General features: G+C 41.6%; 1 protein-coding gene across 4 annotated transcripts in view; it reads left to right on the top strand.

Moving 5' to 3' along the window:
• Nucleotides 1-1,002: 1,002 nt before the first annotated feature.
• The window catches only part of LOC149842949 (Tetratricopeptide repeat (TPR)-like superfamily protein), a 47,812-nt gene continuing 23,920 nt past the window's right edge, over nucleotides 1,003-24,894 (top strand). For 2 of the 4 annotated variants that reach the window (XM_089999522.1, XM_089999523.1), the window contains exons 1-3: nucleotides 1,003-2,934; nucleotides 3,071-3,176; nucleotides 3,354-3,454. In XM_089999522.1, the coding sequence (XP_089855648.1) occupies nucleotides 1,015-2,799 (1,785 nt within the window). In that variant the 5' untranslated portion in view covers nucleotides 1,003-1,014 and the 3' untranslated portion in view covers nucleotides 2,800-2,934; nucleotides 3,071-3,176; nucleotides 3,354-3,454. The remainder of the gene's footprint in view (nucleotides 2,935-3,070; nucleotides 3,177-3,353; nucleotides 3,455-24,894) is intronic. The other 2 variants (XM_089999525.1, XM_089999524.1) reach the window with 2 other exon arrangements.

Genomic DNA, 24,894 nt, shown 5'->3' with positions numbered 1-24,894 from the left:
CAATTCGAGTAAAACACTGGCAAAAAGTCATTATTTTTATGATATTTTAATTTTTTTTTATAAAAAGTTTCATCTTTTTAGTGTTTGATCATGTTTTTAATCATGCTAGGATACTTCATACTCGATTTGGCTTTGATTTGAATCCATTTGAGCCCTAAATCCAAAGTTTTACAAAAATCTTTTCTGAAAACCCTGATTTTAAGACCATAGTCTTATTTTTGAGGGTATTTTTGTTATTTTTCTCCAAATTTTATATTTTAAAGTTGTTCATTTTTATTATTTCTTCAATTTTATATTATATTTTATTATATTTATCTCAGAGAAACATGAAAAAGGCTTATATTTGGATAAATCCAGTAATTTATAGATATTATTGGATAAATCCAGAAAAGCTGACACATTTTCACTAACAAGTTTTCTAGTTTGGTAGGGACATTCAAGTGTGTATTTTATTTTATTTCCTTTTCCCTTTTTATGTAAATTATAATTATAAACATTAGAATAAGAATTTACTTTTCTTGCTTAGAATAGGATTGCGTTGCATATAATTTTATTTTTCAATAATATTAATGTGTGATGGATGATGATTCATGCATATTCAAATTCACCATGATCTACACGAATGACACATGCACTAGAATGAGCGAGTTTGAATGGATCATCGTTTCTTCCTTATACACCAAGGAAAAGAGAGATGAGAAGAAACTCATTTCCACGGTTAAGAAGTAAGAACTTAAGGTTAAAAAAAAAATATATATAATTTAAATATTATTTTATAATATAATAAAAATATATTAATAATTCTATTAACAAAGATCAAGCACGGGGTTGAGGCAATAATAACTCCATCCCCACATCCATCCTGTACGGGTTTTGATTTTCCCCCAAACCGAGCCGGTTCGGACGGATCCCCATTTCCCCTCGTCCACTGCCATCCCTCCACCGTCCACAAATCTCTCTCTCTCGGTTCACTCAAACTCTTCTCTCTCGTTTCATCTCTTTGCTTCATAACGCATGGTTTACTTCCGTCTCCCACACAGTTACAACAACAACAGCCACCCCTTCCACAAAAAGAAGAAAACCCAATTTCCCTATACCACCTTCACTGCCCCCAACAATGAAAATCCTTCTGCTTCTGCAAAAACGGTCGCACAAGACCTGCGAGTACTGGGCAGCTTCCTCAGGCAGAAGAGGTTCCCGGAATCGTGGGCGTGCAACCAACTCCTCCACCGTTTGATCAAGAGAAATCGTGGGGTGCTAGCAATTAAGGTTCTCTTCGGTCTGATTCGATATGGCTATCATCCCCACGTCTCTTCGTGCAACTCTGTCGTCGCCCATCTCTGCAAACTGGGTCGTGTAGCGTCTTCCGAGCAGTTCGTGAAGCTCATGCCGAGAATCCGGTGCTGTCCGGATACGATCACTTACAATTCCGTGATCGACGGGTATTGCCGATTAGGTAAGTTAAGGTGCGCTTGCTTGATGGTTGGTAGAATGAGAACAGAAAGATGTAGGCTTGATCGAGTCACTTTGAATACTTTGATTAATGGGCACTGCAAAAATAGATTGGTTAGAGAGGCATTTAGTTTTCTTGGTTTGATGTGGAAGTGCTATACACCCAACGTGATTACCTACAGTACGTTTGTCGATTCTCTTTGTAAAATTGGTAGGGTAGATGAGTCTTATGAGGTGTTTAAGGTTATGATCATGGAAGGCGTTTCACCTAATTCAATTACTTTTACTTGTCTGATAGATGGGTACTGTAAAGATGGTCGATTGGATGTTGCTTTTGATCTGTTTGAGAGTATGTCAAAGTCAGCGGTGACACCGAATATTGTTACTTATAGTGCACTGATTGATGGTTTGAGCAAGAAAGGGCTGCTGGAAAGAGCAGCAGATCTGTTTGAGAAAATGTTGGCTAATGGAGTTCGGCCTAATAGCTTTATATTCACTTCAATGATTGATGGTTTCTTTAAGAATGGAAATGTGGATGCGGGGATCAAATGCTTTGGCAGAGTTATAGAGGAAGGGATTGAACTTGATGTTGCTGCATATGGTGCAATTGTGTGGGGGCTCTGTACTAATGGTAGGTTGGAGAAAGCACTAGAACTCATTAGTGACATGAAGAAGAGAAGGCTGAGACCAGACAAGATCATTTTTACAACTCTCATTGATGCATATATGAAACAGGGAAATTTGAAATTGGCTTTTGATGTTCATGATGATATGGTTGCTAATGGTATTGAACCTGACATTGTCACTTTATCAGCACTAATGGATGGCGTGTGCAAACATGGACAATTAAATGTGGCAAGGAAATATTTTCATAGAGTGAAGCAATTGTACCCAACTGCAAATGAGATTGCTTATACCATTTTCATTGATGGATTGTGCAAGGAAGGACATCTGGAAGAGGCTGAGGCTGTCTTTAAGGAAATGGTAGTGGTGGGTATTATTCCAGACAAGTTGACGTACACATCTTGGATCACTGGGCTCTGCAAACAGGGGAACGTTGTGGGGGCTTTCAAACTGAAGAACACAATGATTCAAGAGGGAAGCAAACCGGATCTGTTCACGTTTAACTCTCTTATTTGGGGTTTGACTAATAAAGGATTGATGATCGAGGCAAAACAAGTTTTCAATGATATGTTACGGAGCGGCATAGCTCCTGATCCTATTGTTTATACTGTTTTGATTCGGGGGTATCTAAAGCAGAACAACTGGTCTGCAGTTTCTAGTTTGCAAGATGATATGAGAAATAGACAGATGCTCCCAGTTGAAGCTAAGGAAGCTTGTGGCTAGTTAACCATGTTTTTAGACATCCAGTCATGACTGCCAGTTCTTTCAGGAACTTAAGATCATGAAGAGGAACACCCTGCCTGACCACCTAATTTTACTTCTGTTATGTATAAGACCACTTGAAAAGTTCCTGTACAGGTAAATTACAAGAATCTCATTCTTTCCAATAAGCGTACATTTGAGTACTTAAACCTAATTGTGCTGTCACTCATTGGTCATTATGCATTTTACTTCCAGTTAATGACAAACATTTGCATGACATTTTTGGTCATAGGTATACGCAGGAGTTTTATAAAGCCAGCTCTTTTCAATAGAAATTCCATGCTTCGGAGAAGATACATGAGCAAGTTTCATATGTTTATGATAATGGCAAAGATAAAGTAGGCTACCGAGTTAAACCTTTTCATGTTGTCCAACTCACTGTCTCATAAATAATTCTTTTTGACATTATCATGATTCTTTTTTTTTTTGTTATTAATGATATTGACATTTTAATTATCATCTATAAGATGTGATCAACTGCAAATGCATGGGATGGTGCAAAAACTTTGCTACAGGGAATTCTGTTTGAAATACCAAAGAAGTTATAAGATCAAAACTGCAAATGCACGATCCTGGTTGATGTATCAGATTAAGCTTGCATACTTGTCTGATGCAGGTTAGGCTTTAGCTCTTTGTCTCTATTATTTTTCTTCCTTATCTTATTGCAAATGTTCAGCTTCAAGTTTAACCTGAAATAATCCTTTTGTTTTGTTCACTTAATTCTGAAGAAAACTTGATTTTGTACCCATGGTAGTAGCTTGCATTTAGGAAATCTAATGATGGGAGGGAACAAGAACCGATTCTTACTCTAGCAATCTTTATTGCATAGGGCTGTTCTGAACATTCTACCCCTAGGTCATGATCAGAGCCAAATGTTTACATAAATAACACGGGTATTCAGTGAATTACTAACTATAATTAATAGAGTTTGAACCTTCAGGTTGTTTCCTGTGTATCGACAACCAACCTAGACCTAATAATTTCTTCTGCTAAATCAGATTTTGTTCTATTAACTTCTTAATCTATCACTTTGCGTTGTAAATTGCTTTTCTGGCTCTAATTAGCCGATTAGTTTTTGGCTTTCTGTATCATATTTTATTTTTGGATGGTGTGATGCTCCTTAAATTGTCAGAAACTTCCCTTCTTTTTTCGTTTTAAAAGTTAAATGGCTTTTAATACCAAAAAGTTATGTTGGCTGAATGTGTTATCATCTTTTAAACTCTTTGATAACACTACCAGCATTTGTTCCCTACCATGACTATTTCAGCTGAGATATTTATTGTTTTTCTCTACCTGTTTGTCAAAGTGTTTTTATCCTTCAGTTAAGGTAGTGTCTTCTTTGAACATATTCTGGTTTTTAAGCATAGAAATCCATGTCAGCAGATGAATACATGCTAAGTTAAAGTTCAATATGTGATCATACCGCATAGATTTATCGTGGGTTTCGTGTAAGGAGCATTATTCAATCATGAGTCGGGCCAAGAAAGATAATAGATGCTCCACTCCAGGTTGAGAATGTTGTCCACCTACAATAAGGCAAAGGCGACATACCATCCCAATCTTTTACACATCTCCACTTGCTGTTGCTGCAGGGGAAAATGGGGAATGGCATGGGGTCGATTATCATAGCTGTTCCAGTAGAGTGTCATTATCATGACCCATAGATCTTTGATTCGATTCTTGCTAAACGCCATCTGCACCTTGTGTATCAAAGATGAAAACTGGTGAATGCACATCTGGGTGTTTCAAAGCTGTTGTTGTTTCCACTGTATCTGGTTTAGGTGGAAGGTCTTTTGATGCAGCGTGAAGAGGAACTGAAACACTGCTTGATCATGCAATATACAGAATACCACGACCACGTCGAGCCACACGCTGATGGCCGCTGATGTCGTGATGGACTCGGTGTTGCCCCGACTGCTATTTTGATGCTCCTGGCAATGCACGGTCGTGCAACGCAAAATAACGCAGAACAAGTGAAGCAAGGAAAGAAAGCTCAGAACAAAAGGAGTCGAGCCCAATGTATTTGAACGGAGAAACAACTATTAATGTCCATAGATTTGAATTTTCTAACAAGAATGGAAAACAAAAATCGACAAATTAATAACAAAAGTATTCAGACTGACAGAGAAAACAAAACAAAAAGACAAAGGAAATCAGTAAGGACGTGCGACTCAAAAAAAGGAATAGCAGAGAAAACTAAAGGAGAAAACCAAAAGGTTGTGGGATTTCAATCGGCTCTTTCCTTCATGAAACCCTAGGCATGGTATTAATAATGCCTGTCTGGATCTGGGTCTCGGGTCCAGTCCTTGGACCCGAGACGAACTCTGATTGCTACTGGATCTGGGGCGTCCCGGCTCGTGCCCTTTGTGCTCGCTTGGAGTAGGTACTGTAGAAGATGTACCGAACCCTAGAGAGAGAGAGAGAGAGAGAGAGAGAGAGAGAGAGAGAGAGAGAGACGGCTCTACAAGAAACAGAGAACTCGATATTCCCCATTAGGGCTTCTCTCTATATTAAATAGAGAGAGGCAAAAAGAAAAATTACATCTAAGTCCTTATGAGAATAAAATTTCAGAAAACCTCTAATATAAGAGAACTTAACCTAAAAACCACCTATTCTCAACACTCCCCCTCAAGCTGAAACATAGATATCAATCATGCTCAGCTTGTCACAACATTTGGAGAAATTTGGCTTAGCAAGAGGCTTTGTAAACATATCTGCAACTTGGTCTTCCGACTTTAGGTATTTTGTAGTGATATGACCAGCTTGAATCATATCTCTTACATAGTGGCAATCAACCTCAATGTGCTTTGTTCTCTCATGAAAGACAGGATTGTTTGCTATATATGTTGCCGCTTTGTTATCGCACATCATGGTCATTGGAGATGAAACCTTCACCTGGAGATCATGAAGAACAGTGCTAACCCATATCAATTCAGCAACTGTTTGGGCCATAGCCCGATATTCTGATTCTGCACTTGACCTGGAAACCACATTTTGTTTCTTACTTCTCCATGAAATCAAGTTGTCTCCCAAAAACACACAGAATCCTGTGGTAGACTTTCTATCTACTACAGATCCAGCATAGTCAGCATCAGAATAGGCTACTGTCTCCAGAGTTCCACCTTTCCTAAACAATAACCCCTTTACAGGAGAGGATTTTAGATATCTGAGAATCATTATGGTTGCATTCCAGTGTACCTCAGTTGGTTTGTCCATAAACTGGCTAACTTTGCTTACTGCTAAAGCAATATCCGGTCTGGTCACAGTTACATATAATAACTTCCCTACTAGGGAGCGATAGCTTTTGCTATCAACTGGTTTTGACCCTTCTTCAAACAACTGAACTTTATGGTCCATGAGAATATTTGCTGGTTTAGCTCCCAACATGCCCGTTTCCTTTAATAAGTCAAGAACATACTTCCGTTGAGACAAAACCATCCCTTCACGGCCTCTAGCAACTTCTATACCCAGAAAATACCTGAGTGAACCAAGGTCTTTTGTAACAAAGTGTTTTTGAAGATGAGCCTTTGTGGCTTCAATAACTTTCACATCATCTCCTGTAAGAATGATGTCATCCACATATACTACCATAACAATTATGCCAGAGTTAGTTTTCTTTATAAAAAGTGTATGATCTGCTGCTGATCTATTAAAGCCAAAGCTTGACATCACTTCAAACAACTTTTGAAGCCATGCACGAGGACTTTGTTTCAAGCCATAAATCGCCTTTCTCAATCTGCACACCTTCTAACACTCCCCCTCAACCTCGAATCCTGGAGGTTGCTGCATGTAAACGGTCTCAGAGAGATCCCCATAAAGAAATGCATTTTTCACATCTAATTGACACAAGCTCCAGCCATGCTGAACAACTACTGAGAGAACAAGACGGATGGTACCCATCCGTGCAACAGGAGAAAAAGTTTCAAAGAAGTCAATTCCATATGTCTGAGTATACCCTTTCACGACTAATCTGGCCTTGTAGCTTTCAATAGAACCATCAGATTTGTACTTTATTGTATATACCCATTTACATCCAACAATGTCAGCATCTGCTGGGGAATCAACTAGATCCCAGGTATGCTGAGATACCAAAGCTGTCATTTCTTCTTGCATAGCCAGCTTCAAGCGATTATCAAGTGCTGCCTGCTGATAGTTCAGAGGAATGGTTTCAGCAGACAAGGCTGAAATAAAAGACTTCATCTGATGTCCAATTCTGGCATGGGAGACAAAATGAGATATGGGATATAAGGTGCATTGTCTTGTCCCTTTTCGTAGAGCAATAGGCCTGCTATTATCATCCTGAAGATCACTATTGTCAGTAGAACTTACCTCAGGAGAAGAAGAAGATGAAGGCTCTTGCGGAAGTGGAGCTCTACGCACATATACCAATGGAGGATTATTAAATCTGGAAGAGGATGAAGTTTGGTTCGGTAAGGAGGGCACAGATTCCAAAGGAAAAGGAGGTATAGGTAATGGAAAAGACTCAGCTGGATCAACCTGCAGCGGGGAACCGGAACTAGAGTAATATGGAGAGGATTCCAGGAAAGATACATCCGCACTGACATACTCTCAGCGAGAAATAGGATCATAACATCGATAGCCCTTTTGATTTTTTGGATAACCGATAAATATGCATTTTGTAGCTTGAGCGGCTAATTTATCACGGTCAGGGCCAAGTTTGTGTACAAAACAAACACATCCAAATATTTTTGGTGAGAAAGAAAAAAGTGGGGCATTAGGTTTTAGGATATGTAATCGAATTTGATCACCCACAGAAGACGAAGACATGCGGTTGATCAGATAGCAAGCAGTGGTAATCACATCACCCCAGTATACCGCAGGAACATTTGATTGAATCATAATGGTCCTGGCAACATCAAGGAGGTGCCGATGTTTTTGCTCAGCCACCCCATTTTGTTGAGATGAATAGACACAAGAAGTTTGGGGTTGGATGCCATGATCTTGGTAAAATTATAACAGACCTTTTGATTTAAACTCGAGAGCATTATCAGTGCGAACAATCTTGACAATAGATTCAAACTGAGTTTTTATTTCAAGAATTAGGGATTTGATAAGACTTGGAACTTCAGATCGTTCTTTTATTAAAAATACCCATGATAACTTAGAGAAATCATCAACAATAACAAGATAATAACGACACTGAGTCCTAGTAGGAATCTTACTAGGACCCCATACATCTGCATGAAGAAGTTCAAAAACTTTATTACTAGACTGACTCTGACTCGAAGGGAACGAACTTCGATGATGCTTGCCCAACTGACATGCTTCACACTGAAATGATGTGGTGGAAGGAATCTGAGGAAAGACCGACCGAAGCTTTGACAATGAAGGATGACCAAGACGACGATGCCACTGAACATGACTGAATGAATGTTCCACTGCAGCATGAACAGAACCCATTGGATGATGTAGGTAGTAAATTCCATTTTCTTCATAGCTTCCACCAATCTTCTTCCCCGTCAGCAAATCCTGAAAATGACAACCCATTGGATCAAATATTACTCTACAGTTTTGTTCTTTTATAAGGCAACTAACAGAAAGTAAGCTTTGAGGAAAGTTTGGAGCATGAAGAGCATTTTTCAACTGTAATGAGGAGGATATAGAAATATTTCCCTGACCAACAACCGGGGAGGAGCTCCCATCGGCTAATGAGACTCCAAATTGAGCCTTAATGACCTTTAGATCTGAAAAACACGTGAATTTCCACACAAATGTCTGGATGCACCAGAGTCAATAACCCACTTACTATCATTCGGATGGAGATGATTTCCGGTTGAATAGGCAACACCAGCTACAGGAGTGGTGGAACTCAAAGGTCGAAGAGCAATCAACTCATCATATTCCGCACGACTAAGGGTGATACTACTTTCATTTGCAGTGATATTCTCTTGTGCATTTGTTGCCTCAATAGTAGTAACATTTGCTTTAAGGGTATATGACTTTGATGCAGAAGAGATTGGCCGACCATGCTTATCCCAGCAACGATCTTCTAAATGTCCAGATTTTCCACAGAATGTGCATTGAAGCTTTCCTCTGCCTCCCATACCATGTCCACGTCCTCTGATATTCTGAATATTTCCACGCCCATAACTAGATGGGACAACAAGAGCAGATGACTGAGTCACAGGCTGAGATTGTGGCAGAGAGATCGCAAGTCTACTCAGACGATTGTAAGCATCAGCAAGAGTGGGAACATCTGAATCAGTCAACATTTGAACTTTTGCAACAGAAAAATCTGAAGAAAGACCTGTAAGAAAACGAGCAACCATGGTTTGTTCTTGATGATCCTTTTGCTTCGAGTAACAAAGAGGCCTGTGAGCATTAAGTCTTTCAAACACAGCTTTGACAGAGGCATAGTACTGGGCCAAGGTCTGATCTCCCTGTTGCAAGTTATATATTTCCTGTTCGGCTTGCAGGATACGACTCACATTCGTTTCTTGTGAGTATGTATCACGAAGATTGTCCCACATTAGTTTGGCTGTATTATAGTAGATCAATCCATCTGCAATATGGGGTTCGACACTATTCATGATCCATGACATAACTATGTCATTATCTTCATCCCAAGTAACATATTTTCCCAATTTCTCAATGGGTTCGCCTTCCAACAAAATATGTTTTCGACGATGTCCAGATACCGACATCATAAAAGTTCTGGACCACCTGGCATAGTTGGTTTCATTCAACCTTACGGAAGAGCCATATGAGAAGGGGTTGGCAAAAGCCTTATACTCCCCAATATGTTCCATTTTGGAATCGTATTTCGAAGTTTCAGCCATATTGAAGATAAAAAAAAATACCTCACTTGAACAACAAGTGTTCAAGAAGAAATTTCAACTCAGCAGGAAACCACACCTGCTGTTTCCACAACAAGCAGCAGCCCACACACAAAATAAAATTCAACCCAGCAGGAAATCACACCTGCTATTTTCCACGACAGAAGAGTAACTTAAGCTACCGTGCTTCCTTAAAAAAACTCGACACAGCAGGGAGTCATTGAAAACCACATTCTGAAATAAACCAACCCACTAAAAACAACTAAAGTTCAGTTGCTGTCGATACCACAGAAATCACGAACATTGCTGCACCCAAACACATCATGACAAATGATAGAATGCAGTCGCAAAACAAAATATTCACTACACCTGCTGTTCTCCAACATATAAGGCACAACATCCAGTAAGTATCACACGCAATCAGCTTCTAATCACACGCAATCAGCACAGCCGAGAACTCAGCAATCACGACAAAAAAAAAAAAAATTTCTGCTGCTCCCAAACAGCAGGAACACACCTCGACAAGAACTCAACACTCACTGTAACGCCCCAAAAATCCAGGACTTGTAACTTTTTAGAAAAGTTTAGAAAGCTTTGAAATCATACAATAATCAGAGTTTAAATAATACTTCAGCGAAAAATGATATTTTTAAAACCACAAGTCAATGGATCTTGAGCACATTACAGCGTAAACTTTCCTTTTGTCAAATCCCGCACAACCATTGAAATCAAATGGTTTAGAAACAGAGTTTCAATAATTGAGAATTCGTTTGTTGAAACCAAGAAGAAGCTTACTAAAACAGTTTTATTAACTCACGGTTTAATAAAAGAGAAATTTTGAAACACACTTTATACCAAATTTACCAACATGTCCTCAGGAGCGAAACGTTAGGGAAAAAGCTCTATCTTGACCTCATCACGCCATCGTGCCATCGCAGACTGTATTATCCAAAACCTGTCCATAAAATGGGTCAGTTTCACTAAAAACTGGTAGGTGCACAGACAGGACAATATTGAACATAATTAAGCAGAATAATTTAATATGTCAAGTAGATAGGCAATTATATAACAATTTAATTTCAACAGATTCACAAAGCAACGACCATGAGCATAATGTTAAAATTATTACAAGCATTTTATTGGCACAAGTAGGCTAACTATTACAAGCAAAGCGCTGCACAAGAAAGTTAACTAGCAAAATACAATGCTTCATCAACCACACACACAATTCCATAAGTATTGAACCTGTGGCCAAGCGGGTACGCACAAAGCACGACTCTAGAAACAACCTAGACTGATCCGGGGGTTTATTATGCTATGTATTTTATGATAACCCGGATAGCTGACTGAGTCCGCACCTAAGGGGACGGTCGGTGACCAAGAGAGAAATCCTCAAAGCAGCATAAACAATGGATGCATCCCAAACATGGAGAACTACCACCTAGGATAATTATGGTAGTCTCATTCCCCTAACTCCGATGACTGGGGAAGCCGAGTCTTTTGCTCGTAACTGCCATTAATGGCCTGTCCATCGAAGTTTTGTACCTTCCTATCCTCTCTCCTGACAGGAGTCAGCGATTCGAATGAGTACATCAGGGGTAGTTAACTGAAGACTCATTCTACATACTCTGGTCTTTCGACCCACTCGAGTATCTTGCCGGTGAAGGCGAAAACATCACTTATTTAGGTGATCACAATATTTTGTTATTTGCGCTCATCGAGGTTGCCACAACCTACTCATCCAATCATCGCAACGTAAGAAGACGTACTTGTCAAAAAGTACGGTCGTACATGTCATAAGTACGACTACGATGAAAGGGATATGGTTCCACAAAAGAAACCCCAACAGATGTTATCTGCAAAAGAATTAACACAACACAGCCTGGCAAGATAAATCTTGAATTCACTTCAACAACATTTTTCATATTTCATGATGCAAGGTCATCTCGGATCTCTCGTCCGATCAACAAAGTACTTAACATGTTGTGCATGTCTAAAAGTACACCATACTGAACCAGAGAGGTCTGTGGGCTTCTCAAAAGGAATACCCAACACCCAACTTCAAAACAATTCAAAGAATATAGGAGTGCTCATTTGGCACGATTCATCCTTAAAAGCCATAATGCCACATTAAGTCATTCACACAAGACACAACACTATCAATCTTACATCCAAAATTTATCTTAGTATCGACATGTTACACTAGATTGATACATAAAGAATGGGTCCTTCAAAAGAACCCCACTCATTCATATGCTCATGCCCCTGATCGGGGTTATTCAAAATGAGCCGCAACTTGAGTCAAGGTTATAAAACATTTCTCCCAAGTGTGTGGACTTGGGAGGGGCCAAATGTGACTTCGCAATCCTGCAAGACTTAATCATACTTTGCAAAAGTTGTGCATTTTGAAGAGCCCTGGGTTTGCAGAAGGAAATCCTCTTTAAAAGAACTATAGTGCACAAGTGCAACTTCTGGTGTTTTGAAAACAGGTGATAACAGGATATGCACAAGACTACAGTTATGTAAGTACATATTTACCATGAGTGTGAGCATATGCAGGTTATAACATGTCAACAAACAACTCTCGACTTGCGATGCCGCACATCGAGGGAAAAGCACATAACTAATACATGAGGTACCAACACCATACATTGACCACTTAGACAGGCAAACACATAAGGTCATAAGTAATACACGAGACACAAGGTCGTACCTCACTCAAAGGAAACGTGCAGGCAAAAATGGATGCAAGCAAACAAGGGCATATGTATTTCAAGAAATACGAAACCACACCTCAAATTCATAAACACTACGCAAAATAATAATCGAATAATGAAATTGTACATCCACCCATAGAAAGGTACAGGCAAGTATACATGCGAGCAACTTAGGGCATAAGTATTGCAAAAAGTGCGAAACCACCTTCAACACGTAAGCAAATACACAAATTACTACTCGAAGAGTAAAACCGTACATCGACTCATAAACATGGAGACAAGAATAATAAGTCACGCAAAAGCAGTATAAATCTAAGTACAACTAGCATAGACATTTTAATTATTTCAACTTAATTAGATCTTATTGCCCCTTGTGCGACTTTACCCTACCTCGGGATGTCGTGCAGTTGTGCGTCTACGAGTGTAGATGATACAAGGGTTGGGCCGTGGAGCGCGAATTGGACCCGTTGCGTAAATCTGCAAGAGTGTGAAATATTCAATTATGCTAATATAATTAATGGTTCGACTGAGGCATTGGTAGAATTAGGCGACAGGGGACCTCGGCCCCCTTCCTGACCAAACAACAAATGGCAGGGGCTTCGGCCCCTACCCAACAACAACTGACAGGGAGTAAAACCCTAATTGTTGATGACAGCGAGGCGGCAGGGGACGAGCGCCTGCCGACGGCAATAAGGCGGCAAGGGGCAAGCCCCTGCCGACAGTAGCGAAGCGACAGGGGGAATAACCCTTGCCATCGGCAGTGAATCGATCGGGGGGACAGCCCCTGCCGATAGCAACGAAGCGGCAGGGGTCGCGCCCCTGTCGACGGCAACGAAGCGGCAGGGGTCGCGCCCCTGCCGACGGCAACAAATCGGCAGGGGTCGAGCCCCTGCCGATAGCAGCGAATCGGCAGGGGTCGCGCCCCTGCCGATAGCAGCGAATCGGCAGGGGTCGCGCCCCTGCCGACAGCAGCGAATCGGCAGGGGTCGAGCCCCTGCCGACAGCAACGAAGCGGCAGGGGTCGCGCCCCAGCCGACGGCAGCGAAGCGGCAGGGGTCGAGCCCCTGTCGACGACAGTGAATCGGCAGGAGTTGAGCCCCTGCCGACGGCGGCGGATCGGCAGGGGTCGAGCCTCTGCCGACGGCAGCGGATCGGTAGGGGTCTAGCCCCTGCCGACACCGGCGAATCGGCAAAGGTCGAGCCCCTTGCCGTCAGCACAGAAGCGGCAGGGGTCACGCCCCTGCCGACATCACTGAGGTGGCAGGGGGCTAGCCCCTGCCAAAGAGACAGGAATCGGGGCGGCAAGAGCCATCAGCCTCCTGCCGACCCCTACGCAGGTCATGGCAGAGGGGAAAGTGACAGGGGGAGGACCGACCTCGTGTCGGTCGCCCGATCTCCCACAAGAAAGAGAAAGGGGGTCCGCAGGGGCCATTGGCCCCTGCCAGCACTCCGGCGCACCTCAAAAGAGAGAAGGAGATGATAGGGGCCCTGTAGGCCCCCTGTCGGGTCTCCAATGGGCAAGGAGGGAGGTGGGAGGGCGCGGCAGGGGCCGTGCGCCGCCTGTCGGCGTCCTGGCAAGGTGACAGAGAGGGAGATGGGAGGGGGAGGAGGAGAAGGTGGAGTGGCGTACCTGGGAGGCGGTGGCTGGCGTCGGCGCGGGGTGCAGCAACGGCATCAGTGGCGAGCGTAGAGAAGGAGGAGGCGGGGTCGTCGCGAGGGGATCGAGGGCGGCGCTGGTGGCGTGCGCAGGGAAGGAGGAGGCGGCACAGGGGGCAAAGGGCTGTGTGCCTTCCCCCGCCCCCCTGCAGTGCTTTTAAAAGCCTCAGGGGGGCGACGAATGGGGAAACCCCGATGGGTTTCCCTAATTCTTCCGAAAACGAAGGTGGAAGGGGGGGGGGGGCGACGCTCGGGAAGAGGATTTGAAATCCTCTTCCTGAGTCGGGTTATTAAAACCCTAATGAAGAGGGGCCCGGGTCGGGTCCGTACCCGACCCGGCCCAGGTCAATTTTTTTTTTTTTTTTTAAAGCTGGTTTTACACTCACGGCAACACAGAAAAAAATTTCTGTTACTTCCAACCATCAGGAATACCCCTCGACAACTCACAAACCAAAAAAACACGTCATAGCAGAAACAAGACTCGGCAACACTAGGTCGCAGCAAGAAATCCAGATGAGGAGAACAAATTTAGATCTTCTCCTAAGATCTGAACAACAATCAAACTCCCAACAGCAATCAAACTCCCAGCGTAGGTAGTCACGAGATTAAAAAACGAGGAGCTACGAAACCCACAGCAAGCATCCACGACCAGCAGCATGCCCAGATCTGTCATCAGATCTTAAAAAAAAATTTAAATCGCTGACCTGATTAGAAACATTACTCATTTGATCGAACTTTGATCACGATCATGAAAGCCTCCACGATCGACTGTGTTTTGATCACACTCGATCACGCTCCCACGTCACAGTCGATCACGCTCCCACGATCGGCTAGGCCACTCGATCACGCTCCCACGTGACAGTCGATCACGCTCCCACGATCGGCTAGGCTCTGATACCATGTAGAAGATGTACCGAACCCTAGAGAGAGAGAGAGAGAGAGAGAGAGAGAGAGAGAGAGAGAACTCGATATTCCCCATTAGCGCTTCTCTCTATATTAAATAGAGAGAGGCAAAAAGAAAAATTACATCTAAGTCCTTATGAGAATAAAATTTCAGAAAACCTCTAATATAAGAGAACTTAACCTAAAAACCACCTATTCTCAACAGGTACGAAAGGACCTCTTCTCTGCGCCTCGGTTCAGTGATCCGGATCGGATCCACCACTTGGATCCGATCATCGATCCCATGGTGCAAATCCAGTCCACCACCTGGGTCAGGCTGTATGGACCTGGGTCCATCCTGCTCTGCATCATTCTCCCCTAGTTGGGAAAAAGTCGGCTCTGACGACTTGTTGTCTCCACAATAAGCATATAGATCAGACACATTGAAGATAAGTGAAATGTGTCAATCTTCACGCAGTTCAAGGAGGTAGGCATTCAGACCTAAGCGCTGAAGGATCTTGAAAGGACCATATTCTTTAGGACTCAATTTACTATAAGTACCTACTGGGAAACACCCAGGACGTAGGTAAACCCATACTAGTTGACCGACTTGAAACTGGACATCACGACGACCTTGGTCTACAAAGGCGTCGTAGGCTTCACGGTTCTCAATGAGTTCGACGCGGGCTTTTCTATGTATGTCACGCATGTGCTCGACAGCATCAAACGAGAAAGACTGGTAAAATATGCCTGCGAGCGGAGGAAACCTAATCTCCTTGGTGGAAAGAAGAACTATCTTATGACCCTTAAAGATAAATGTGTACGTGTTCCTACGGCCATCATGGATGGTTTTACGGTCAAATTGCCAAGGACGTCCCAAACGGATGTGATAAGCACTCATAAGGGCCACATCACACCACACTTCATCGTGGTAATGCTCCCTCATGGAAAACCGAACTAGACAACGCAGTGTGATAGGTACCTCATTTCCTTTCTTGAACCATGCCATCTTATAAGGTTGGGTCAGTGTTTCCGTTTTTAGGTTCAAGGTGGACACGACACTCTTGGACACCATATTCTCACACGCCCCGGTATCAATGATAACATCACACGCACACCCCTCACAGTTACACCGGTATCTAAAAGTATTATTTCGCAACCATTTTGTCAGGGCCGACTCTCGGGATGTGGTTAAAACATGACGGATGGTTAACAAATTTTTGATGCTATCGTCGAACTCAACGACTTTTATCTCGTCATCTCCCTCAACAAGTGACTCACCCTCGCTCTCACTATCAGACGCTGACTCAACAATGCCCTCCGCCAGATGGGTGTTCTTACTCACGGTGGGACACTTGGATGCAATATGACGTAGTTCTTGACACCTAAAACAACGAATGCTAGACTCACTGGGCTTAGCTTTGGATCTGGTGTGGTACGCAGGTCCGGACTGATCGGGTTTGCTAGGGTCGACTCTAGGGGTGGACTTTGAGTCTTCTTTTCTAGGGGAGCTCGCTCCTCTGGTTGGGAAACTCGACTTGGGTTGACTGGACTGATCACTACGGGATGTCCTATGTTTCTGCCTCCTTTTCAATTTTTCCTCCACATTCATGGCATAACTACTTGCCTGATTTAATGATTCGATTGTAATACAACTGAAGTCATCAGAAATAGCAGGTCGGAGACCAGAAATATACCTCTTGACTTGCTAGTGGGCGGTCTCCTCGATCTGCACTCTCAGGGATAGGCGATGAAACTGAACAGTATACTCCGCAACAGTACTGGTGCCTTGACGCAAGGTAAGGTAATTCTTGTAGGCTCTCTCAGCATGATCTAATAGCACGAACTTAGACTGCATCAACCGCTGCATTTCCTCCCAAGTCTGTACGCGCTCTAGTCCCTGTCACTCCCTCGACTTCTGCAGCTCAACCCACCATGTCTGCGCTAGGCCTCTCAACCGAGTAGAGGCTAGGGAGACATGACGGTGCTCAGCAACATCGTGGTAGTCGAAGAAGAACTGGACAACATAAGATCAATCGAAGAATTGCTCCGCATCGAATCATCCTGCGAACTCTAGAAGCTCCAACTTCACCCCGTACATGGAGGGGCGCTTTGGTACTCTCTGCTGATGGGCCTCCACCATACCTGCGGGGTACTCATTCCAGAAGTTATCATCATCCATCACAACCTCATCTCCTTCACCACGATACTGCTCTCCTGGTAATTGATGCTGACGAACTTCAACGACCTGTGGTCGGCGCTCTGGTCGCACCGGTCCCTGCTGAAGCTGCATAGGAATCTGTCTTTGTCTGGCTCGCCCGTGAGTGGGAACCATCTGCGGCCGACGTTGTGGCACCGGTATGATAGGTGGCCCTGTTATAGGTGGAAGGGTTGGTCGGGTCTCGGGCTCTAGGTGGGTAGGAATGGGATAATACGGGGTTGGGTTGTGGGTCGGGCTAGGATAGTGGTGTTGGGTTAGGTATGGTATTGGGTTTTGGATCGGGGATGGGTTAATGGGTTGGTTCTGGTACGGGTATTGGGTCTGGTTGGTATAGTATTGGGATGATTCGCTCGATTGGATATGGATCAGGTATAGTCCTAAGTTACTCGTCGGACCCAGATTTGGATAGGTTAGATCAGGGATCGAGTTGTGGGGATAAAGGCTTGGTTTGAACTCGATCCACGATCCATATGATTATGGGTCTGGTTTTGACCCGGCTCAAATTCAAACTGGAGCTCCGTCCGGGTCCGATATGGGTTTTGGTCAGCATTGAATCCATATTGGGGTTCAAACATAATGGGTTGGGTCTGATTCGGGGCAAACTGCGAACCAAACCCAACTGGGTAGGTCACGTAAGGACCTTCGGAACTCGGACCTGCTCCCGGGGACACAAAGGGTGGTCCCCCAGACCCAGGCCGAGGTCCTATCGTAATCGGGTCCGGTCTGGACCCTCTCAGATTCAGACCCACCCACACGGATCCGTGACCCACTGCGCATAGGTGGGCTGCAGTAGCGCCCCCATGCGCAGGTTCAGGGAAATGGGTCTCGGGTCCGGCTGATGCTGTGGTGCCAACAGCCTGGCCCAGCGTCACGCCAGGGAATTGTGACTTGGGTCCAAGCTGCGACACAATCACCATGGCGTGTGGCCAGGCCTGTGCACTAGTCTTAGCGTTGGGGTACACGGCCAGAGCCCCTGGTTTTGGCTGACAAACACCAACGACCAGGTTGGCAGCCGAAACAGGTCCCGTAGTGACAGACGGTACCTGACGTGGATCGTGGGTGCGACCAAGAAGGATCGGCTGACCTGATTCGGCTGATGTAACAGGTACATGACTGTCCGCACTGTCACCCAGGTCTGCCCCTGTTTTCAACATTGAGGTTGTGCGCGTACCTCCGGATGACTCGATGATTACAAGTCGATCCTCAATCCCATCGATGCGCTTTGACATACCAACCATTATCTTTGTTTAGGCGCAATAGTTTTTCCTGTATCTGAGTTACTATGTCCAGCACCCGCAACATTGGATCTTCCACGGCGGTTCCCTCCCGCTCTTTTCCACCGGTAGGATCGTGCCTCGCCTCTTGAGCCATCCCGCTGACGAAGGAGGACGCTTGCGCTCTGATACCACTTTGATGCGGCATGAAGAGGAACCGAAACACTGCTTGATCGTGCAGTATACAGAATACCATGGCCACGTCGAGCCACACACTGATGGTCGTTGATGTCGTGATGGACTCGATGTCGCCTCGACTGCTATTTTGATGCTCCTGGCAATGCACGGTCGTGTAGCGCAAAATAACATAGAACACGTGAAGCAAGGAAAGAAAGCTTGGAACAAAAGGAGTCAAGCCCAATGTATTTAAACGGAGAAACAACTATTAATGTCCACATATTTGAACTTGCTAACAGGGAATGAAAAACAAAGACTGATAAATTAATAACAAAAGTATTCAGACTGACAGAGAAAACAAAACAAAAAGACAGAGGAAATTAGTAAGGACGTGCGGCTCAAAAAAAAGGAATAGCAGAGAAAACTAAAGGAGAAAACCAAAAGGCTGCAGGAGATTTCAATCGGCTCTTTCCTTCATGAAACCCTAGGCAAGGTATTAATAATGCCTCTCTGGATCTGGGTCTCGGGTCCAGTCCTTGGACCCGAGACGAACTCTGATTGCTACTGGATCTGGGGCGTCCTTGCTCGTGCCCTTTGTGCTCGCCTGGAGTAGGTACGAAAGGACCTCTTCTCCGCGCCTCGGTTCAGTGATCCGGATCGTATCCACCACTTGGATCCGATCACCGATCCCATGGCGCAAATCCAGTCCACCGCCTGGGTCAGGCTGTATGGACCTAGGTCCATCCTGCTCTGCATCAGCTTTGCTTTCTACTTCCTCAAGATTTCTGCCTTGAAACATGCAACAACTGTAATGAAACAAGCGGAAGTACAAAAAACAATGTGCACAATACAAGTCCACTAACGAAAGAGTGCATACAAGGGCCACAATAGGCCAACAAGAGCACCACAAAGTAAAAAAAATAGAAGATTTATATTCAAACAATGCTTAGAAAAGCCTAAGTTTTATAAAAGGGAAGTCCCTTAGAGAGAAAGGGGGCAGTCCAACTAGTCTTTAGACTAGCCCCCAACATTCATAAATGTGACCGTTGGGAGCAGTCCAAGGACTAGTTGGGCTACTCCAACAATCATATGAATTTAAAATTATAAAAAACAAAAAACAAAAAACAAAAAACAAAAAACAAAAAACAAAAAACAAAAAAATACAACAAACAAGGAAAAGACCTTGATGGACATTGCCTATTAAATTAATGTATACATATATATAACTATATTTTAACACCCTCTGTCAAACTTATAGTGTGATCATCAAAAGTTTGTTAAGGAGGAAAATGAACTGAGGTGCAGGAAGAGCTTTAGTGAAGAAATGTACAAGCTGATACTTAGAAGTAACATATGATAATTCGATAGTCCCTCTGCGGTATTCATCCCATACATAATGGCAGTCTATCTCAATATGCTTTGTTCGCTTATCATAGGTGTGTTTGCTTGCAATGTAAATTGCACTTTTGTTGTCGCAACACATCTTTCTAGGGTTGAAGATGATTACACCCATATCTCTGAGAAGATTCCTTAGCCATACAAGTTCCATGATTGTCGTAGTCATTGCATAATACTTAGTTTCAATAGAGGATAATGAGACTTTATGTTGCTTCTTGTATCTCCCAAAAATTAAAGAATCTCCTAAAAAAAACGCAAATACCAGTTGTTGATATTCTATTATTAGGGTTTCCTCCCCAATATGCATTAGTATAAGCAATTGAATCTAAATAAGAAGAACCCTTTAGTTATGAATTTTTTTAATGTATCTGACAATTCTTAAAACCATGGTTGTCAGTTGAGGAAGAGGAAGCGGGAGTGGGAAGCGATACGGGAAGCAGAAACAGGAAGCGAGGCACTTTCAAAATTTTAGGAAGCGGGAAGTGTGGGACGACTTAGGAGTGAATCAGGAATCATCTCGAAAGCGAACCGAAAGAGACCTAAGAAACGAGGAGGAAGCGGAAAAAGAGAAAAAAAATACAAAAAAAAAGTTCAAAAAATGGGGGAAGCACGATGGGAAGTGCGCTTCCCAAAAAAATGGTGCTTTCCCACACATTTTGAAAGCATGACGTTTCACGCTTCGGAGAAGCGCGCTTCCCCACTTACCTAGGCATTTCTGGTAACTCTGTTTAAAATTGCACTCATGTGCACAGTGGTTGGAACATGCTGAAATTTAGAGGATAAAAAAAATCCTTTAGGTTAGTTTAGATTTCTTACTTTCTTACTTTTTGGTTCAATTCCAATTAGTCAACTAATGTTGACTAGTCAAAAGTAAGAGACGTTGGAAGGGTCCAACGACTCTATTTAGAGTCGTTGGGCCTCTCCCAACGTCTCTATTAAGGCTCTTTGGAATGTGTGTATAAAAGGGTGAATCCCCCTCACTAATATAATGCTTCTTGCATAATTCAGTCAATAAAATAATATTTTTAAGGTTGTTTCAGCCACCTTTGGTGGGTCTTTTGTATGAGCCCATTTGTGGTTGTTTTGTATGTTCTTGTGATGCTTTGGTGGAACTCTTTTGAGTGCCCACTTTTGACAATTTGGTGAACATCTTCGGAGAAACTTGTTTTCTTACAGTTGTGGCTTATGATATTTTAGTATGACTTGGATGTGAATTTAATATTGTTAGTTAATGCTTTAATTGTATTTAGAATTTAAATTATGTAGTTGCTTTTTATTTATATTGTCAGTTATCAATTGCATGGTTTGTTATTAATTTTAGAAGGAAAAGAAGAAGATGAAGATGATTATGATTATTGAGGTTTTATATAATATTTTATTTTTGTTTTTGTAATATGAAAATATGATTCTTGTGGCATGTTAGTAATTGCAAGAGTCTTGTATATGATTTTATGGTTGTATTTTGTGCAATTCATCATTGTTTTATCTGTTATGATTTTTTTAGAATTTTTGCTAATTTTGTCTTATTTTTTTGGAATTTTTGATTTTTTTTATTAAAAAATTACGATATGTTTACGATGCGATACGATACGATACATGCTAATTTTTGCTCGACTGATATAGGTAACGATACGATACCTACAACCTTGCTTCTATTTTTGCCCGACCAATACGGGTAACGATACGATACTTACAACCTTGCTTCTATGGGTAAACCTTGTGAATATTTTTCAAAAGCACATTGTTGATCTCTTTGCTCACGCAAGTGTAGACTTGTATATCATTAGAAGAATTCTCAACCACATTATCATCATTATGAGTTTATTCTAAATTATTATTAACGTCATGATGTCAATTATTGACATCATTATCTAAAGAGTTCTCACAAATAGAATTACTATTGTGATTTATCTCACAAATATTTGGTTCATAGGAACCGTGTTCTTCCTTTAGTAAAAGATCGAACAAAAAAATATGGTCTACTTTCTCTTTGTTATCCTTTTTATCAAAACCATTCTCATTTTCTAAAAAAGTCACATCCTTAGAAACATATAGTTTGTTGTTTTTAAAGTTAAAACACTTCTAACCTTTTTTATTTTCTTCATATCCAACAAATACACATTCAATGGCTTTTGGAGACAATTTATCATTTTTACGAGAAAGAACAAAATATTTACATAAAATAGGTAATCGCTTGAAATTGGGTGTCATGTTAAATAATTTTTCGAATGGAGAAATATTTTGTAAAGATTATGAAGACCTTCTATTTATCAAATAAGTTGAGGTCAATACGACTTCGGTTCAAAATTTTTTAGGAATATCTTTTGAGATAAGTAGGGTTCTAGCGGTTTTTATGATGTCTATATTTTCTTTCCACCAACCCATTTTTTTGAGTTTTAGGGCAAGATCTTTGATAACAAATTTTATTTTATTTTAAATAGTTTTGAAAATCTTTTGACATATATTCTCCACCCGAATCAGATCTAAGAATAGATTAACTTTGAAATTGATTTTTTACAACCATGTGAAATTCTTTAAAAAATTAGGAAATAACCAATTTGAAGTTAAGGAAGTGGACCCATACATATCTAGTGAAGTCATCAATAAACGTCATCTAAAATCAAGAGCTAGCAAAACCCCAACTCAATCGAATCAAACTGCATCAAATGTACGGACATCCTTCTTGGAGTACACAAAACGAGGTACACACCTGACGCACCAGAATGAAGTTTCTTCCTCTTCCCTTCCAGATCACCAAATACCTATCTTTTGGGTTGGGTGATATTCTAATACCATATCAAAGTAAAGTAATACAGATCCAACCATGGGAGAGAGAGCAAGAAGACGAGAAGAAAAACTTCATTAACTTTGAAATGAGAAGAAAACAACCATACAAGTGACATCCCCTCTACCCCACTACAAGACAAAACTTTTGACTCTACGCTACTTGTGAAAGTGCAAAATTACCCCTAAAAAGAATGCTATGTACATATAAATACAAAAAGGGGAAGCACACAAGAATGGTAATATACCCATGATACATAAGTCCCAACAACGTCATGGTTCTGTTTTCTTTTACAGTAACTTGTGTTTTCCTTCGTGTGGTTCTGCATTGAGGCTGGAGGAAATGTTCTTCATGTGCAGTGCTTGTGCCTACTTCTGATGAACCCTTTGCTTATATTAGAATTGAAAGGGATTGGTTTAAATCCTTTTCATGGGCCTTGCTTTAGCAGTTTCAACTTCATACAAAGATGACTTGTCATTGGCTAAAGCCATGCTAGGTCAACCTCTGGTTGTGGTTGTACTTGCAGTGTCATGAAATTATGGTTTGGCTTGTATTTTATGTATTCATGTGAACTTTATTGTGGTTCTGGGGGATGTACACCTTTAAATAATGTTGATTCATGGAGAAGTGATAGTCTAATGTATTTGTTGTGATAGATAAGACCAGCTAGTAGTTTTTCAGTTCTATTCTTCAAATAAGGTCAGTTTTGACTAGTGGAGGTGTTGCAGTAAATTATGTATTATGGAGGAGAATATCGTGTCAATGTTTTTCCTGTTTGAAGTTGGAAAGCTGCTAACAAGATAATCTGACTTGGCCTCACCTGTTGCACTAAGAGATCACAGTTGCACTACTTTTTGCACCCTTTAGAATCTCTATGGCTTCAAGCTGAATTCTGTCTGCCTAGGGGGTGTAATTGGATCGGATCTTTTGAAGACCTATTTTTGAAACGGGTTTAAAAATCAGACCAAGCTTAACCCAATTTGATTCAGGTCTGAGTCTGAGTCTGGGTCTGCATATGACTGAAATTTTTTACCTGTATTACTTAGTGGGTTCAGGTATCTAGCGGGTGGGTTATAAATGGGTAAGGTTTTTGACAGACCCATTTTTTAACAAAAATTTTGACCCAAACCCGGACTAATTTGATGTAGGCTTGAAATTGTAGACCCATATGGGCTAATGGGTTTGGGTATAAGTCGAGTTAAGGTATAAAGTGGTCGGATTTTAAAAAGATTTTTTTTATGGAGGCAGATGTTATTCTTTAACAGGAGTAGATATCAACAAACTCTACTATAAATATGCAAAGCTTATAAAAGTCACTATTCTAAAGCATATCAAAATTGTGAGTCATTTAGTTTTAGGTTGGGTATGAAATGCATTTGGTTACAAACTAGGTCAGGTTCGTTCAAATTGCATATAACCATTTGGGTTGGGTAACGTGTCTAGTGTAAATGAGTTTGGGTCTATATTTTTCTTATCCAAGAACGACTTCTCTGCTAAAACTATAACGACCCCATCTGACCCTCGTAAAAATAGTGATTTTTTTTTTAAATAATTGCGAAAACTCACCCAAGGATTCGAGGCCTCACAAATTTAATATACCTAACCACTGCATTGAATTAACAGAAGAATAAATCAAACTTTATTAATTTAAATCAACTGTCAACTAGTTTAAGACATAAAATCGTCTATATCATAACCAAGCCATCCTATCAGAAAATGAGTCATACAACTCGCAGCCTCTAGCCGACTAGTTAGGACATCACTGAGCATCCATGCATGTAAAACAATTTTAAGAAAATGGGTAAGAACCACAGTCCTTTGTACGAATTTCTCTAAAAGTCTAAATAGTAAAGGAAATAAGATAAACAAATTCATGCATAAATTTCAGAGGAATTACAAGCAATAACTTACAACAATTATTCTACTATTCAAGCATTCAACCAAATATCATGCAGAAACAAATATCATGCGAAACCAAATAAGCATGAATGCATGAACTAATGTAGAACAATAAAATATGCATGATTCAATGCCTATGCGTGAATAACTTATTAAGTTATTTATTAGAGTTGCTTTTGTATGCATGTCTCTATTAAATGCTCACAAATTTAATTTTCATTTTTTCTTAAACCTGCAGATACTCAAAACGAGTATAAATTTCTGAAGTCCAAGTTAGGTTTCCAGTTGTAGCTTAACACACAATTTGTAT

Source organism: Nuphar pumila, chromosome 3 (genome assembly GCF_984573655.1).
Source record: "Nuphar pumila chromosome 3, dmNupPumi1.hap1.1, whole genome shotgun sequence".
In the NCBI taxonomy this organism is placed as follows: Eukaryota; Viridiplantae; Streptophyta; class Magnoliopsida; order Nymphaeales; family Nymphaeaceae; genus Nuphar; species Nuphar pumila.
The sequence above is the reverse complement of the archived record's forward strand: the minus strand, read 5'-3'. Positions and strand labels throughout refer to the sequence as shown.